The sequence below is a fragment of the Pecten maximus genome, chromosome 3, assembly GCF_902652985.1.
Source record: "Pecten maximus chromosome 3, xPecMax1.1, whole genome shotgun sequence".
Taxonomy (NCBI): Eukaryota; Metazoa; Mollusca; class Bivalvia; order Pectinida; family Pectinidae; genus Pecten; species Pecten maximus.
The window spans coordinates 25,364,480-25,381,743 of record NC_047017.1 but is presented as its reverse complement, the minus strand read 5'-3'; the positions used below and the strand labels follow the sequence as shown (position 1 = coordinate 25,381,743).

The 17,264-nt window shown below is 35.1% G+C and overlaps 2 protein-coding genes across 2 annotated transcripts; both read right to left on the bottom strand.

Annotated features, from left to right (window-relative positions):
* Nucleotides 1-5,491: 5,491 nt before the first annotated feature.
* On the bottom strand, nt 5,492-13,727 carry LOC117322679 (sushi, von Willebrand factor type A, EGF and pentraxin domain-containing protein 1-like). The gene is made up of 9 exons (XM_033877617.1): nt 13,706-13,727; nt 13,204-13,377; nt 12,038-12,211; nt 11,221-11,394; nt 10,695-10,868; nt 9,783-9,956; nt 9,256-9,429; nt 7,670-7,858; nt 5,492-6,263 (listed from the first exon to the last, which is right to left on the bottom strand). The coding sequence occupies exons 1-9, from the start codon at nt 13,725-13,727 to the stop codon at nt 6,094-6,096; spliced, it is 1,425 nt and encodes a 474-aa protein (XP_033733508.1). The 3' UTR covers nt 5,492-6,093.
* Nucleotides 13,728-14,830: 1,103 nt separating this feature from the next.
* On the bottom strand, nt 14,831-16,705 carry LOC117322678 (sushi domain-containing protein 2-like). The gene is made up of 4 exons (XM_033877616.1): nt 16,654-16,705; nt 16,091-16,216; nt 15,116-15,364; nt 14,831-14,886 (listed from the first exon to the last, which is right to left on the bottom strand). Exons 1-4 carry the CDS (start codon nt 16,703-16,705, stop codon nt 14,831-14,833), a joined length of 483 nt encoding a protein of 160 aa, XP_033733507.1.
* Between the last annotated feature and the right edge of the window lie 559 nt (nt 16,706-17,264).

The window sequence follows — 17,264 nt, the reverse complement described above, 5'->3', positions numbered from 1 at the left end:
AATTTTTTTCAAGTACGATTACTTTGAAAGAGGTGTTTATGGCATAACAATAATAATAACAATAAAACATCAGATGTCCACGTGCCGACTTTCTCGTGATGGTGCATTTTTACACACAAAAATACGCTTTCTTCTTAAATACTGTTAAGGTCACTAAAATATGTTCTTACCCTTTACCCTCCCATCCACATTTATCCCAGACAGTTACTTAAAATTCTTTTATCATACTTTGCCAGTAAATAGTTTTTTTTTTTTTTTTTTTTTTTACTTTTGGACGGAAGTAAATGAGTTGACGATATAGGCTCGTGAACCACTTTATTATGGACATATTTGATTATTTATAGGCCGAACTCTCCGTTTCCTGAGGGCGAAATCTAAAATAAAAGTCGCTTTAAGGCTGAAATAATTTTTAAGAAGAAAAAGATAGGTCCTTGATCTAAATAAAAGTGTTTTTTTCGAGAGGGAGTTATCTACTTTGACCAATTTTTAAAGAAAAAGTAATAAACTGCACCAATAAAATTTTAGAATAAGTCAAAATATTAAATTAATAGCTTTATGTTTCCTAAAAGTTGACAAGGTGATATATTTCATACAGTTATCTAGAATATCCAATACTATGTTTAAATCTGATATTGTTTTTAATAATACGTAAGTGAAATTACCTTCCTTTGCACAATCATTTTCAACTGAATATTCCCTAACATTATATGTAGCCTTAAACCATGTATGTGCGATTTGCTTTTCTAAATGCGATGCGTTTTTATTTGAATCTAATATAATCTTTTAAAAAAAAATTCTTGCGATTTTGACTGTAATCTGGACTATTAATACATTGAAAAGCACTGGAAAAATATAACAAATTCAATTTAAATAGGAACTCATTGTTTACTGGTTAAACATAAAAAAACCTAAGTTGTCAAAGCTCATCAACTATTGCGTTATCTATATTCATATTTATAATATTATAATATTATTTGGCTCAAGAAACTGACAGTAAATGGAGATAATTTAGTTTTAGGAAAGGCTACATCATGTTAGTCATGTCAGTATGTCAATTCAAAAAAGGAACATGTTCATATATTCCAAAGCCAATTATGACATTTATTGACCAATTATTTGCAGACTGTAACAATAACAAAATCTATAAACAATAATTTATAACTAAAAATCTCCATTTGGCATACAAACAAACAGGTAAATAAATTAATTAAATTGTCCTTTTATGATGAATTTTGACTTCAGACCAAAATGTTTTGAGACAGCCTCAATCATGTCCTGGTCTGTCCCAGTCGGTCACTTGTTTCTACATGAAGCTATCACTTTTTAACCATGTTGTGTACATGTCCCCTCATGGGGCCGCGGTGGCCAAGTGGTTAAGGTGTCCCGACACTTTATCACTAGCCCTCCACCACTGGGTTGCGAGTTCGAAACCTACGTGGGGCAGTTGCCAGGTACTGACCGTAGGCCGGTGGTTTTTCTCCGGGTACTCCAGCTTTCCTCCACCTCCAAAACCTGGCACGTCCTTAGATGACCCTGGCTGTTAATAGGACGTTAAACAAAAACAAACAAAATGTACATGTCCAGCAATGAGAGACATCAGCCGTTTTGCCCCTTTGAATTATATCCAAAATTTCACATAATATTGAAAGTATATCCACTGCTTTCCCATGATTCGTCATAATGATCTCAGTTATTGGGAATGCAGCAATGCGGGCTGTGTGTGAAGTGCAAACTGAAAATGAAATAGAATAATAACTGAATATTGTATAAAAATGTATAATACTATTAAAAATATATAATAAAAAACTTATAAATACGACATCATTTTGTACGTAGTAAGGTATAGTTCATGAATGTACATGTTGAAAAAGTTTTATGCAAGTTTTGATTGTGAGATATTTGACTGACTGCTATCAGTATCAAGATTATACCTGACATCAGATAATATTTTTGCCATATAGATTATGAATTATGCACACCGATTTGGTTTGATTTGTTTGGTTTAACGTCCTATTAACAACCAGGGTCATTTAAGGACGTGCCAGGTTTTGGAAGTGGAGGAAAGTCGGAGTACCCGGAGAAAAACTACTGGCCTACTGTCAGTACCTGGCAACTGCCTCATGTAGGTTTTGTACTCGCAACCCAGAGATGGAGGGCTAGTGTTAAAGTGTCGGGACACCTTAGCCACTCGGCAACAGCGGCCCCCATACTATGCACACATTGCAAACATGCACATGTAGACAGGAAATCCCAGACTGAACAGACTTTAATAAAATGTTCCTTTGAATTGAAATCAGTGAATCATTAAAGTAATGGTAGTAATTTCTATTTATATCCAACAATTGTATGAATTTGTGTTTTTGTCTCTTATCTCATTAATGATATTTAGTCCAAAAAGAATGAATTAAAATAATATAACAGTCTACTACGTTCACTCTGCTTAGCTATAGTCATTAACTGACTGAATTAAACTTAATCTAAATTAAATGACTTCACACACACCAACACCCTCTCTCACACTCACACACACACCCACGCACACACACAAAGATGCATATACATAAAACTCAATGTTATTGAGATTACAGTATACTTGTGATGTAATTTTATCTCTGATATAAAGTTTCAAACTAGAGCAGGGGAAGAGACCAGCTAACTGTACACATAATACTCTAGTAGGAAATACACAATAACATGTATAATGTGTATGTCATGTTAATGTCCTGTAAATCCTAACAAAGGAAATTCAGGTGATGAGATGGGGAGTCGGGGAGCTGAAATTGTGTGTCAATGATAACATATCAACATTGCAATGCATATATACGAGGGTTGATTGATAAGTTGTAAGCCTCGTATTGAAAAAAAGAGGTACTCAAGGATGTTCTTTTTAAGTCCTACTTTTCTCTGTCTATATACGTCCGTGTACCCAAGGACTGGTCTCATTTGGTTAGTTTATATCGACGAGGTAGCACTCTAAAGTAAACAAACGGTTTTTGCAAAATGGACGAAAATCGGTTAGGGTTAGAGTTAGGGTGAAAGTGTCATTACTATGGCTGCATTTCACTATTGTGGCATTAAATTGATTGGGCACCGCCTTATTCACCTGATCTCGCTCCATCAGACTTTCATCTATTTCCTAAATTGAAAACAGCTATTTCAGGAACCCTAACCCTAACCATGACATTCAGTGGATGACTTTCTGAACAGCCAAGAAAAGGAGTTCTATAAAAGTGGCATTTAGGCCCTTAAACACCGCTTGCAAAAGTGTATAGTTACTGAAGGAGACTGAGTTGAATAAAAAATACAATATGTCCGGCAATACATGAATTGGATCGAATGCCGTGGGCGATGCAGCATCTAGCCTACAGCAGGCCTACGTGTCTTCACGTGGTTCTGAAGTACTCACATATGACAAACTAAAGTGGAAAAACGTCGTCACTATTTATGAATATCATTAAATCGATTTATCCATAAAAGTTATAAATATCCATAATTAATTCTAATATACATTATTCGATTGATGGATATCAGGAATTCAACTTGAATGAATTATGGATATCAATAAGACAGGTGCAAACTAGCTTTAAGCGTATACGACACCGTTATGAAATAATGAACCGATGAAAATTGACATGAGTGATCATACCCCCCCCCCCCCCCCCCATTTTCTTCGTTGCATATACCACTATGCATTTCTACTTCAAAATTCAAAATCTCATATTAAAGACACAACTATGGACCAAGTAGCATCTTTCTATGAAATTAGATAACAAGATTTCCCAGAGGGGTTTTTACAATTGAATTATCTCTATTTGGTCTATTTAAAACTTATTTTTACTCTTCTTTTCTGGTCTTTCCTCTTCTCTTAAAGTCTTCTAGTGCCCTGTGTATCATAAGGTTTATGATACAGATCTTCTATTGGTATGTGCAAACATATCGGCCTTTAAAGCATATCTCTTTTTGCTTTTTAGTTTCATATTGTAATTTGCTGTCTCTGTTTGACAACTCGTTTTTTGTGTGTTTTTTGTTTGTTTTTGTTTTGTCTTTTTGTTTAGTTTTTTTAGGTGGGGGAGTATTAATAGATTAGAGTATTGCTTTTTCCGTCAATTCTTTCTATCATGATTATGTGCTTAAGATGTGTAAGTTGATGATATTTAGATACATCTAATGAGATTTCTCGAGAAGAATTTCCAATCGAACGTCAGAACTACGTTTTCGTACAGCTGATAAAAGTTGTCTCCCTGTGAGCGATGATACATATTAACTGTAGTCTGAGGCATGTTGGTCTGTGACACCAGGAAACCTTATTTTGAAATAATCGCATTTTGACCTTTGATTTTTATAACCGCTTTATCTCAGAAAGTATTAAATACATCTTAAGCAAATTTGGTACGTACCTAGTTTAGTTTTTCATGTTAAATTTAGAGACTGATTGGAAAGCAAAATGGTGGACAGAAGATGAAAGATAAAGTTTGTAATCACCTTTTCTGAGAAATTAATCAATGAATATTCCCATTGTTAGCTGTGGTTTTGTGTATGTCGCTAGTTCTATATGTTCAATGTTGAGACTGAAGACCTAAGGGTAGAGTAATAGTTTGTCAATATGATACTGATATATATCAAAAGGTAAATATGAGGAAAAGAGAAAAGAAGAAAAAGGACAAAGGAGAAGACAAATGGTGCGATGACCTAACACATTCCTTTTTCATTAATGCTTTAAGGTTACGGCAGTTGCTTCAGGTCTATATTGTTAAAGTGCCTTGGGCATCCTGATAATATTGTAGAAGGGGTTAAAATGCAACTAAGAAATATTCTGTATCCCCTTTTCGTGCTGTTCCAATGTACCACTTGTTCCCAAAATAACCACTGTGGTGCCAGATGACGACTGCTTACGGAAACAAACTCGTCGAGATTTGGAACTCAATCCGGGGTCCATATATATGTATCAAGGTAAGTAACATCCACGAACAAACGGGAACATCTTTCCAATGGCTTGCTCCTTAATATCTAAATGTCCGTGGGAGATATCGGCTGTTAATGGAAAAAAATCATAAGTGACTTTCTACAATTTCCCATTCATGATATTGTACTGTCGTCAACCATTCTTTATTGTAGTTCAATTCAAAGCTATGCCATAACGAAATTAATCAAACATACGGGATATTGCTAAAGCAATACATGTCCCCTACCAGCCCTTACTAAAAGTAGTAACAGTGACCTTGACCCAATATCCATGAATCTAAAACTTATCCACGATATTATGGTCTTTTATCATTGTGTGAAGTTTGATGAAAATCCCTCAAGGATTGAAGCCACTTGAGCGCTGACTCAATTTGGCGTTACGTCCATACGTACAAGATGGACGGAGAGCAAGCCTTTAATCCCATCGGAGTCCTTTGCCGTGGTTCCTAAGGAAGTGAACAACACAGGGTCGATTTCACACACGTAATTGAGAAGTTATAAATTTATTTACTTCATTATTGCTGAGAAAAATATTGAACCAGATAGGCAATACCTTATGAACCCTTTACTTTCTTATAATATGAATGTTTTTTTTTTGTGTGTTTTTTTTTTTAAATTTTCGAGGGACACAATTCATTCAGATTTTGCTGAATATAAAATATTCGTATACCATATTAAATCATGGATGTATATGGGTGTATTTTCTATGTTTGCATTATACAGATATATAAGTACAAACCAGATATTTTTGGTATGATCGAATCCACTGATCCTCGAGCTCTTTTCCATGATAACTCACATTTTCTAATGAAAAACATTTTTAACCTTTTTTTTGTAATTTTGTCGCTTCTTCTCAAACAAATAGTCAAATCCCATTGATTGCTTTATTTAATTCTTCTCCATATTCCTCAATGAAGACCAAAAACTACGGAGAATGACACACAATTATTAAACTTATTAAACTCTCTTGAAACAATCAGGTAATGCTTTTCCTTTACGTATTAATGTCACATATCTAATTACAATTACATGGAATGACGTTTCATTTACATTCAACGCGATTTATTAAAGTACGGAAAAAAGAAGTTCATTATTCTACTGTGTTTATCACTGTCTCAGTGCTATATTATTCTACATGCTACTAGTGTTTATTTTCATAGTATTGCCACACGTGATGGGAGAAGAGGATGAACTTTTTCTGCGACGCCACATGATGATTACTATGACGATCATTGTAGAAATGGCACTTGTTGCTCCAATGACCCCGCCTAATGCCGCCTTCGGCAAGGAACTACTTGAGCCTGTAATGAAAGTATAACAGAATAACTATAGTACGAACAGTCAACAGCTCATAACATCGGTAGGTTTGTATTGAAGTACTACTTAGGAGGAATTTTGAATCGGACTTAATATAGCAAAAACATATATTCATTGTTATGTTTTATGCAAATGGTTAAGAGTAAATATAGAAATATTGTTTCCGGGTATACTAATGTTAATTTATTTGGTTGTGTACTGAAAGGAAAAAGAAACGCAATCGCAGAAAAATCGACAATGTAGACTAAAATACTTGACGTACATTTTTGGAACTATGTTGTCCATTAAGGCTTCTTTACCAGGGTACACTATTCAAATGACTGACGCGTTACAAAAACTGTCCACGGAGACTGGTCAAAGAATGGACCCCCCTCCCCCCTCCGAAGGATCGGTTTCATCTGTTAGCAACTCTTTAGGTATATCCTCTTGATTTCTAATGGCACGACTTTAGGAAGTTGAGAGAGGGTCGTTCCATTGCACTTGATATGCAAAGTACATCGAAAGATCAGGTCACAAACAAATTTGAAATCCATCCATCGATCATGATTGTCTTTAATTCTTTATTTGACGACACTCAGTTGAAAGAGAGTTTTGATGAAAAGCGCGTTGTTAAAGATATCAAGCATAATATTTCAAATATTATTACAATCCGTTATCAAATAACCCGTAAACATTTTTGTTATGTAAGAAAAGATAAAAATGTTGATATTAAAAGTAGTATTATCTTTTTTTTTCTTAACAAAGAACGAGGATGACTTTCAATCAAACTGAAACAAACACGATGACTCGTCAGGCAGGGCTCAACTTCATTTCTGGCTTTAATACTGGTGTTGACAGTAACATACGTATCGAGCTATCCAGTTATAAGACCTATAGTCTATTGATCGGATTCACTTCCGGCAAACATTACACTAATCGACAGATAAATACAAACCAAACAAAATAAGATTCAGAATAAGAATACCTAGCAGAATATTGATGCATTAATTGTTTTCCTTGAGTTAATATTGCATTAAAAATGTACTTTTGGACCACAGGATTACAGCGCATGTAAAGTTTCTAGAAATTTCTTTAATGATATGCTTCGAAAGATCCGCAATTAATTGATCGCGTCCATTTGTTTAGTTGGTAACCAAAAATACCGAACATTTGAATACAATTGGTCGGAAAAGTTAACTTTGGGCATGCTATGTCATGAAAAATATATGTACTGAGTATTCTAATTAAATAATATATGGTTGCTGATCATTTTCAGGCACTCGCATCTCGATGAGAACCCTAATTCTATTGTTTTAATTCTTGTGTGATGATACAACCGATTTGTTGTCAGAATATGTCTGAACATTAATCCCATAGTTAATCTTACTTTTCAAGAAATTAAATCACATACTTTCTGTTTTTCTTACAACATCACATCTTTGCCCGAGGCTTGACCACTGTCCGTTAGCCGTGCAGTTGACCGTGCCATTTCCTATAAGAGTAGTCCTGTTGTTACACTGCAGATGTAATAAGGAGCCATATGTGTACTCTCCGCCAGTCCACAGCCCATTGGCCACCCGATGTGGGGGTCCACAGTCAACTATTAAAATTTTGATGACTTTTTAACAGCACATTAAAAACCTTGAAATGAAATATGATACTATAATACAAATCGAAAAACTAATCCAAAAGTGAGTCATACACCTTGGGACGTAACGTATTAAAAGGATTCAAATTGGTTAACTTCAATAAATCAGGTACATATCTTTTGGTAAGAATTATGCTTTACTCATACTTGGATCACATGTGGGAGAGCTGATACTCAATTAAAAGAAATTCCTCACCAAGATACACTAGCACTAGTTTCATGAATCCAAAATGGCCAACAGTGCATCGAAGTTAGAAAATCAAGGTTTTAGAAAATATTATTTAGGTCCTCGATAATACAATTTGAGCAATATTCCAACATGTGGCAGGCATAAAACGTAATATGAAATAAAAAATAGATATAGGAGTTTTAGTCATAATCAGACTTTGTTCATGGGTTTCACCATTGGAAAATATTTCCGCTTGGAATTTTCTGTCATAATATTCTCGATAACTAGAGTACAATCGGACAAATGTAAGGTTTCGTTGAGTACATTATAGTTAGCAATGAGAGGTCGACCATGTCTAACCAAACAATAAATATATCAAAATACAACAATCCCTGATTTTCTCCCTTCGACGTACTGCTGGCCATTTTGAATTCATGAAACTCGCCAACTTTAAGTCACATGATTCAAGACCGTGACTAGATTACAAGAGACTCTGTCATTACGTATCATGATAAACTCGTACCCAGATCACATGTGACAGAGCGCTGATACTCCATTCTCCTCTTAGCTACAATAGATTATGATAGACTGTTTCATTACGTATTATGATATACTCGTACCACCTGAGAGAGAGCTGATACTCCATTCCCCACTAAGATACACTAAATCACATAAGACTGTGCTACTACAAATTAGGCTTTACTCATACCCAGATCACGTTACAGAGCTGATACTTCATTCTCCTCTTAGCTACAATATATTTTGATAGGTTGTTTCATTATGTATTAGGATATACTCATACCCAGATCACATGTGACAGAGCTGATACTCCATTCTCCTCTTAGCTACAATATATTTTGATAGGCTGTTTCATTATGTATTAGGATATACTCATACCCAGATCACATGTGACAGAGCTGATACTCCATTCTCCTCTTAGCTACAATATATTTTGATAGGCTGTTTCATTATGTATTAGGATATACTCATACCCAGATCACATGTGACAGAGCTGATACTCCATTCTCCTCTTAGCTACAACATATTTTGATAGGCTGTTTCATTTTGTATTAGGATATACTCATACCCAGATCACGTTACAGAGCTGATACTCCATTCCCTACTAAACTACAATATATTTTGATAGACTGTGTCATTACGTATTAGGATATACTCGTACCCAGATCACACGTGAGTGAACTGATATTCCATTCTCCACTACGTCCACACGTGACATTCGAAACACCACTGGGTTTTCTGTCTTCTTCGCACTGTAGAAAGGCTATATGGCCAAATGTTGTTCCGCTACTAATCCACTGTCCATAGGTTACCGGCGGCAACTGTCCACAATCAACTGAATAACAAGAAACTATTGGATGAAATACACAACATCGGATACCTGTATGCATTTATCAACGGATTTGAAATTTTAGTAAAATTACATAAATTAACTTGATTTATTTACACTCACTTCCACACTGAATTTCATTGACAATTGTATGCTTTTTTCGCATCATCAGGCCTATAATTACATATCCTTTTGCAATGTAAACATTTTCTTTGATGCAAGCTTGTTTTTTTTATTTTTAGTGTCAGCTACTGTTTGTTTTCATTTCAAAAGTATAACGTTAATTATGACTTGCATCACATACTTTTTATATTTCTTTCAACATCACATTGGTACCACATAATGAACAGAACATTAACCTTCAAAACATCTTTGCCCGATGCTTGACCACTGTCCGTTAGCCGTGCAGTTGACCGTGCCATTTCCTATAAGAGTAGTCCCGGTGTTACATTGCAGATGTAATAAGGAGCCATATGTGTACTCTCCGCCAGTCCACAGCCCATTGGCCACCTGATGTGGGGGTCCACAGTCGACTATTGAAATTTTGTTGAATTGTTACAAAATATTATTAATAGCATATTAAAAACCTTGAAATTAAGCATAATAATATAATACAAATCGAAAAATCAATGCAAAAGTGAGTCATGCAGCTAGGGACGTAACGTATTGAAAGGATTCAAATTTAATAACTTCAGTAAATATGGTACATATTATTTGGTAAGAACTATGACAAATTTATCAAAACTAAATGTATACCAAAGACAAAGTATTAAAGACCGCCATAGCAATAATAACAGATAAAATACTGAGTAAACACTCTGCAGTACAAGTTTTACCAAGACACACTAAGTCACATTAGACTATGCTACTACGATTAGGCTTTACCCATACACAGTTCACATGTCAGAGAGCTGATATTCCATTCCCCAACAAACTACACTAGATTACATATGATCGTGTCATTACGTATTTGGATAAACTCGTACCCAGATCACATGTGAGAGAGGTGATACTTTATTTCCAAGAAAGATACACTAAATCACATAAGACTGTGCTACTACGAATTAGGCTTTACTCATACCCAGATCACATATGACAGAGCTGATACTCCATTCTCCTCTTAGCTACAATATATTATGGTAGACTGTGTCATTATGTATTAGGATATACTCATACCCAGATCACATATGACAGAGCTGATACTCCATTCTCCACTTAGCTACAATATATTATGGTAGACTGTGTCATTACGTATTAGGATATACTCGTACCCAGATCACACGTGAGTGAACTGATATTCCATTCTCCACTAAGTCCACACGTGACATTCGAAACACCACTGGGTTTTCTGTCTTCTTCGCACTGTAGAAAGGCTATATGGCCAAATGTTGTTCCGCTACTAATCCACTGTCCATAGGTCACCGGCGGCAACTGTCCACAATCAACTGAATAACAAGAAACTATTGGATGAAATACACAACATCGGATACCTGTATGCATTTATCAACGGATTTGAAATTTTAGTAAAATTACATAAATGAACTTGATTTATTTACACTCACTTCCACACTGAATTTCATTGACAATTGTATGCTTTTTTCGCATCATCAGGCCTATAATTACATATCCTTTTGCAATGTAAACATTTTCTTTGATGCAAGCTTGTTTTTTTATTTTTAGTGTCAGCTACTGTTTGTTTTCATTTCAAAAGTATAACGTTAATTATGACTTGCATCACATACTTTTTATATTTCTTTCAACATCACATTGGTATCACATAATGAACAGAACATTAACCTTCAAAACATCTTTGCCCGATTCTTGACCACTGTCCGTTAGCCGTGCAGTTGACCGTGCCATTTCCTATAAGAGTAGTCCCGGTGTTACATTGCAGATGTAATAAGGAGCCATATGTGTACTCTCCGCCAGTCCACAGCCCATTGGCCACCTGATGTGGGGGTCCACAGTCGACTATTGAAATTTTGTTGAATTGTTACAAAATATTATTAATAGTATATTAACAACCTTGAAATTAAGTATAATAATATAATACAAATCGAAAAATCAATGCAAAAGTGAGTCATGCAGCTAGGGACGTAACGTATTGAAACGATTCAAATTTAATAACTTCAGTAAATATGGTACATATTATTTGGTAAGAACTATGACAAATTTATCAAAACTAAATGTATACCATAGACAAAGTATTAAAGACCGCCATAGCAATAATAACAGATAAAATACTGAGTAAACACTCTGCAGTACAAGTTTTACCAAGACACAATAAATCACATTAGACTGTGCTACTACGATTAGGCTTTACCCTTACACAGTTCACATGACAGAGAGCTGATATTCCATTCCCCACCAAACTGCACTAGATTACATATGATTGTGTCATTACGTATTTGGATAAACTCGTACCCAGATCACATGTGAGAGAGGTGATACTTCATTTCCAAGAAAGATACACTAAATCACATAAGACTGTGCTACTACGAATTAGGCTTTACTCATACCCAGATCACATGTTACAGAGCTGATACTCCATTCCCCACTAAACTACAACAGATTATGATAGACTGTGTCATTACGTATTAGGATATACTCGTACCCAGATTACATGTAAGAGAGCTGATATTCCATTCCCCACTAAGTCCACACGTGACGTTCGAAACACCATCTGATTGTCTCCCTTCCTCGCACACCAGTTCAGCTGTTTGTCCAAATAATGTTTTATTGCTAACCCAATGACCGTGTGTCACCGAAGGTAAATGTCCGCAATCAACTAGAAAACGAACAGAGAGTCTAACCAACAACATACAATAATGGAATAATAATTCAAAACTAACATGAAATATTCATTGATATTTTAAGTTTCAACCTGTCGCAGATACTCCATACTATTTTCGCGGGTCCCTTTGAAACTCGAAAACAACGCACATTTCAAATTTCACAATATTTAGGATGATAACATAATCGCTACAGGTATTTTCGTAGTTTAAAAGAGTGACAACTCATAGTTATGCAATTAGCTGTTTTGGTTTAATGCAAACAAGAAAAACATAGATGTTAGTTCTGAATTAATGTTTATCGGTGTGAACAAACATCAACTGAATACTTGTCTCTGATTAGAAAGAAAACATCTGTTTAACACCTTATTTGTGGAAATATCTTCATATCAGCAACGTGTTGTCGATACAGGAACTTTTTAAATGATTAAGACTGATTGATCTTCTTTAACAGATTTGAAGATTGTTGTACTAAATTGAAGTCAAACATGTTGGTCCTACCTTATGATGGTCAGTCGAATATGAAAACATGAATAGTTTTCCTGTATCTCCAAGAATATGTGCATTTTGAACCGATGTTCTTAATTTAGATACGTCAACTTCCGCACCTTTGACCATACACGTATTTAGCTGTTTCTGTTGCGTGATTGCCTGACTAACAAGTATGTTTTGGCGTTATGGGAATTTGGTATTTTTTAAGATTCTTTTTTATATGATCTTATAACATTAACCAAGTTTCATCCTCCGTTCTGTGGACTTCTTCCATTCTGGTGCTTTAACACCTGAACATATGCAGATGAGCACGTTCGGTATGATTCGACAGAGTGAACAAGTGCAATATCTATTTATCATATGATATATCATTTTTGTTTTAGAGTATAACAGTATCAATACTATAATGATAAGCAAGTACTACAAAGTTTAGTATCATAAGTATATAATACAACACTAATATCAATAAATGTATATATGATAATTATTAACATACTGGAAGTACAAGTTTGTGTACTGATTCCCCACGTTCCAGTGACCCCACATTGGACATTTGTGCTACCCACAGACTCTGTCCCCTCATCACATTCCAATATGGCTGTATGTCCAAATGTTGTTCCATTGCTGACCCATCGCCCATTTGGGAAGGACGGAAGAGGTCCACAAACAACTTCAAATGCAAACAGACAGACTGTTATTGTCGTTTAATAGAACATTATATAGGTCTCTTTCAAGGACAGGGATCGTTTCTTAGCGAGAGTGTTATAATTTGGCGGATCAGCATGAAACTTGTCGATTTGATCTCCCTATTCACGGAACAGACTCATGTTTACAATTCCAAATACTTACAAATAAATTTATCCCTGGCGGAATTTTAATTAAATATCGATTTACTTCCTCTGTCATCATATAAGCATCTAGGGTTTAGCCTGGGGAATTACAATTGTATGACGTCAAAGAAAAAAAAATGACGCCGCATGAACAATCCCGTATCATACCGTCATAGCGCGGGCAAACCATTTTTCGATATCATGTTTTGTGAATTATCTCTTCCTTGGTAAAAACATGATCATCCCATAGCATATGTGAAAATTTATAATTCATTCTATGACATAGCACAATAGTTTCGGAAAAAAACTTCCACTCCTTTGTGCCTTTGTTTCTTTCGACCTAACTTTAGTATTTCAATACTAAGTTATTTCTTTAAATTTTATTACAAATTTCATTAATGTGACCATGCAATTAAATTTAATTTGTTATAACTTTTCAAATGCGATTTAAAGATTATTTTTTCATCTGATGCACATTTTATCACATTATTATAAATTACAATTTACGTAGAAACACAGCACTACTGTAAAACCATCCTGGACTTATATATAAATACATATTATTATCGATTTACAGAAGCGTATCGTTTACCCATTACATACCTACATCGCAGGCTTGTCCATTGGGATGCCACATGCCGACCTCATCACACGTCATCACACCGGATCCGTTCAAATTTGACCCGACATCACATTGCAGAGTCGCAGTGGCTCCCACCGTGTAGTTTGATGCCAACCAACGTCCAAATGGAATGTCGAGTAATGCTCCGCAACGGACTGCAGGCCAGGTGACATGATTATAGGTATATTCTTTATTTCATCATGGGAGATGTGAAGACATTTAACTTTAGGTTGATGGAATTGATGTAGACTCACACATACATTCAAGAATCATATGTTATTAAATGACATATTGATGAAACAAGTTGTAATTATGCCTTACTTTCTATGCACGCAGCATTGCTATGTTCCCAGGTCCCGTTTGCTGTACATGATATGACGTTAGAAGTGTTAGGTCGTCTGCCTTCTTCACAAATGAGGACAGCAGTAGAATTCACGACTAAGCCGGTACTATTCCAGTAACCATATGCGACATCGAGAGGATGATTACAAACAATAACTGTAACGATATCATCAAAATACGATCGACTGAGATAGTAATACCATACCCGGGAAAACATATAAAACAAATGGCGGGAATAACATATTCCTATAAATAAAGCACCTCAACTTTTTTGTTTTGTTTTAAGTTGTAAACACCAAAAGTCCCCATAACCCATATTCTACAATTATCTATTCTACGATCAATTTGACCCGCAACATATTACAGTGGATCTGAATGTTAAGTACTGTAAGGGATAATAGTGTTATATCATGTAATCAGATCATCCATATCTTGCAGATAGTTTAAACATGATTATTTGTTTGGTGATAATCAATGTCAATGTGTGTTCATTCGTATTTTCAAGTGGATAATTCGGAGAAAAAAACCAAAACAACAATAATCATAAATTATTATATACGTGCCCAAAAACATATTTTTCCTTTTAGGATCTTGTTTTCAAATATTCATCTTACCTGGTTCCGCTTGTATTTGTATGCTTTTGAATGTCTGAGTAGCAGCTCTTGTTGCGCCTGCAATATCCGCCCGTCCAGTAGTGTGGTAGTCGTAAAGACAAAATTCGTCATCGCCACATATATTCCGTGCTTCCGGTGTGAACGTTTGAGCAGGGTCCGGGAACATAGGGGTGAAGGCCTCGTTCTGGAAAGTTGAGTAGTTCTTACCAATGGGATACGTGAACAGGGAATGCTGTCTGCGAACTCTCCCTAAAACAAGTTAAACAGTTAATATTAAAGATGTTTATTCTTTCTTTACGAGATACTTCCGATTGTTACACGAGTGAATATTCCGTACTAGTCAATATATGATTTCAGCATGAAAAAACCCATTAGGAATACATGAGTACGAGTGAAACACAATAATGATATTTACTTTTAGTCTACTTATGCAATCAATTTGCGGCTTTTGCTTCATGATTATGCTATTATAAGACAATTGTACAAAACAAACAAAGTGTTATAAAAACAATAGATACACTAAAAGCCGATATAATGAACATAAATTGCATAGTAGTCGTAAATATATTATATTTCTATGAAACCATTTTCTGATAACGAGCATTATATGAACACATCGTGTGATTACGCAACTGCTTATCAACATTATTTTGAAAATGATTAGATGAATATCAAGTTCAAGATTATATATGACAATAAATCCGTCGATATATTTAATATCTTAGAACCATTATAACATACTACTTGAACAATGGTAGAATTGATGGTTACCAGTACATTATAAATTTTCACTCTGCTTAACTACTTGTATTTCTCAATATTATAAATAACAGAAACTTCATCTCGCGGTATAATGGATTCTTTTTGAACGCGCATGACGGCAAATTAGCTTCTTTTAAAAATATAACGGAATACGAATTATTATGATCCCTTTGTGATTTCAATATGTCCCGTTAAGACAAATAAGAAACTTACATGTCAACCCGAAGTCCACGTGTATATCCCTCGCCGTGCTGTTCCGGGAGATAATATGTCCATCTTGTGTGGTTAGGTCATCCTCAGGATCACCGTTATAATTTCCCAGAAGTCCTGTGATGTTTCCTATAACAACATTGACATCCTATCGATCATTAAGCATATGAACGCAACTGGTGTTATCGTCTACGAGCACTGCTGATAAACTCCGTTATGATTGTTATTGGATGTACAGCTTTAACGTTTAAGATGGATTGATCCCACGGTTATGTGTATCGTTATGGTGCTGTTAACTGATTACCAATTGTATAAAGGAGGATCCACACGTGTGGATAACATTTTAAAATCTTATATTCACTCATTGATAAAGGATTATATATGGCTATCTAAAATATTACAGGGATTAAATTCCTCCAAATTCGTGTTTAATGATAATACCACAATTAAGAATTACTTCCAAAATATGCTCAAATATGCTAACTGTATATAATCCATCGATGGCAGCAATGCATGGGAAGTTTTATAATAGCGAAAAACAAATTATGTTAAACTTGTATGTTAACTTATCTGTTCATTCTGTATTATGAGACTGTCCCAACCGTTATGGATTTCCATACGATAGAGATCACTAAAGCCTTCAGAAGGAAACAATTGTATGGTTACAGTGTATACCTCGTAAGCTGTCCGACCCCGATACCACGATGACATTGAGAAGGGAAGGATAAGCCAGAATGCGAAACGCCAGGCTGGGCTCAGTGAAGATAACGTTGATTTGTTTTAATGATCCATCTGTGTTATTCCGTTCGGTCATCGTTGTCGAAACACCTAAGATGGAAATATTACCTTATAATTATCTTTGTATCCCATACCGGTATAGCATTTTAAAAATACAATCAGGAGAACACAGCATTTCATATCAAATCGATAACTAAATTGATAGCTACTTAATGGTTTAATATCAAATAAATTTGCAGTTGCACACGGTAAGATACCTCAATTCTACGGAAGAGCATTAGGGCCATGAAGCAAAAAAAATAAATTCATTTTTTCGTGTTAATAACTCGAAATTTCGACTTACTAACTCGAAATTTCGAGATAATAACTCGAAATTTCGACTTACTAACTCGAAATTTCGACTTAATAACTCGAAATTTCGAGATAATAACTCGAAATT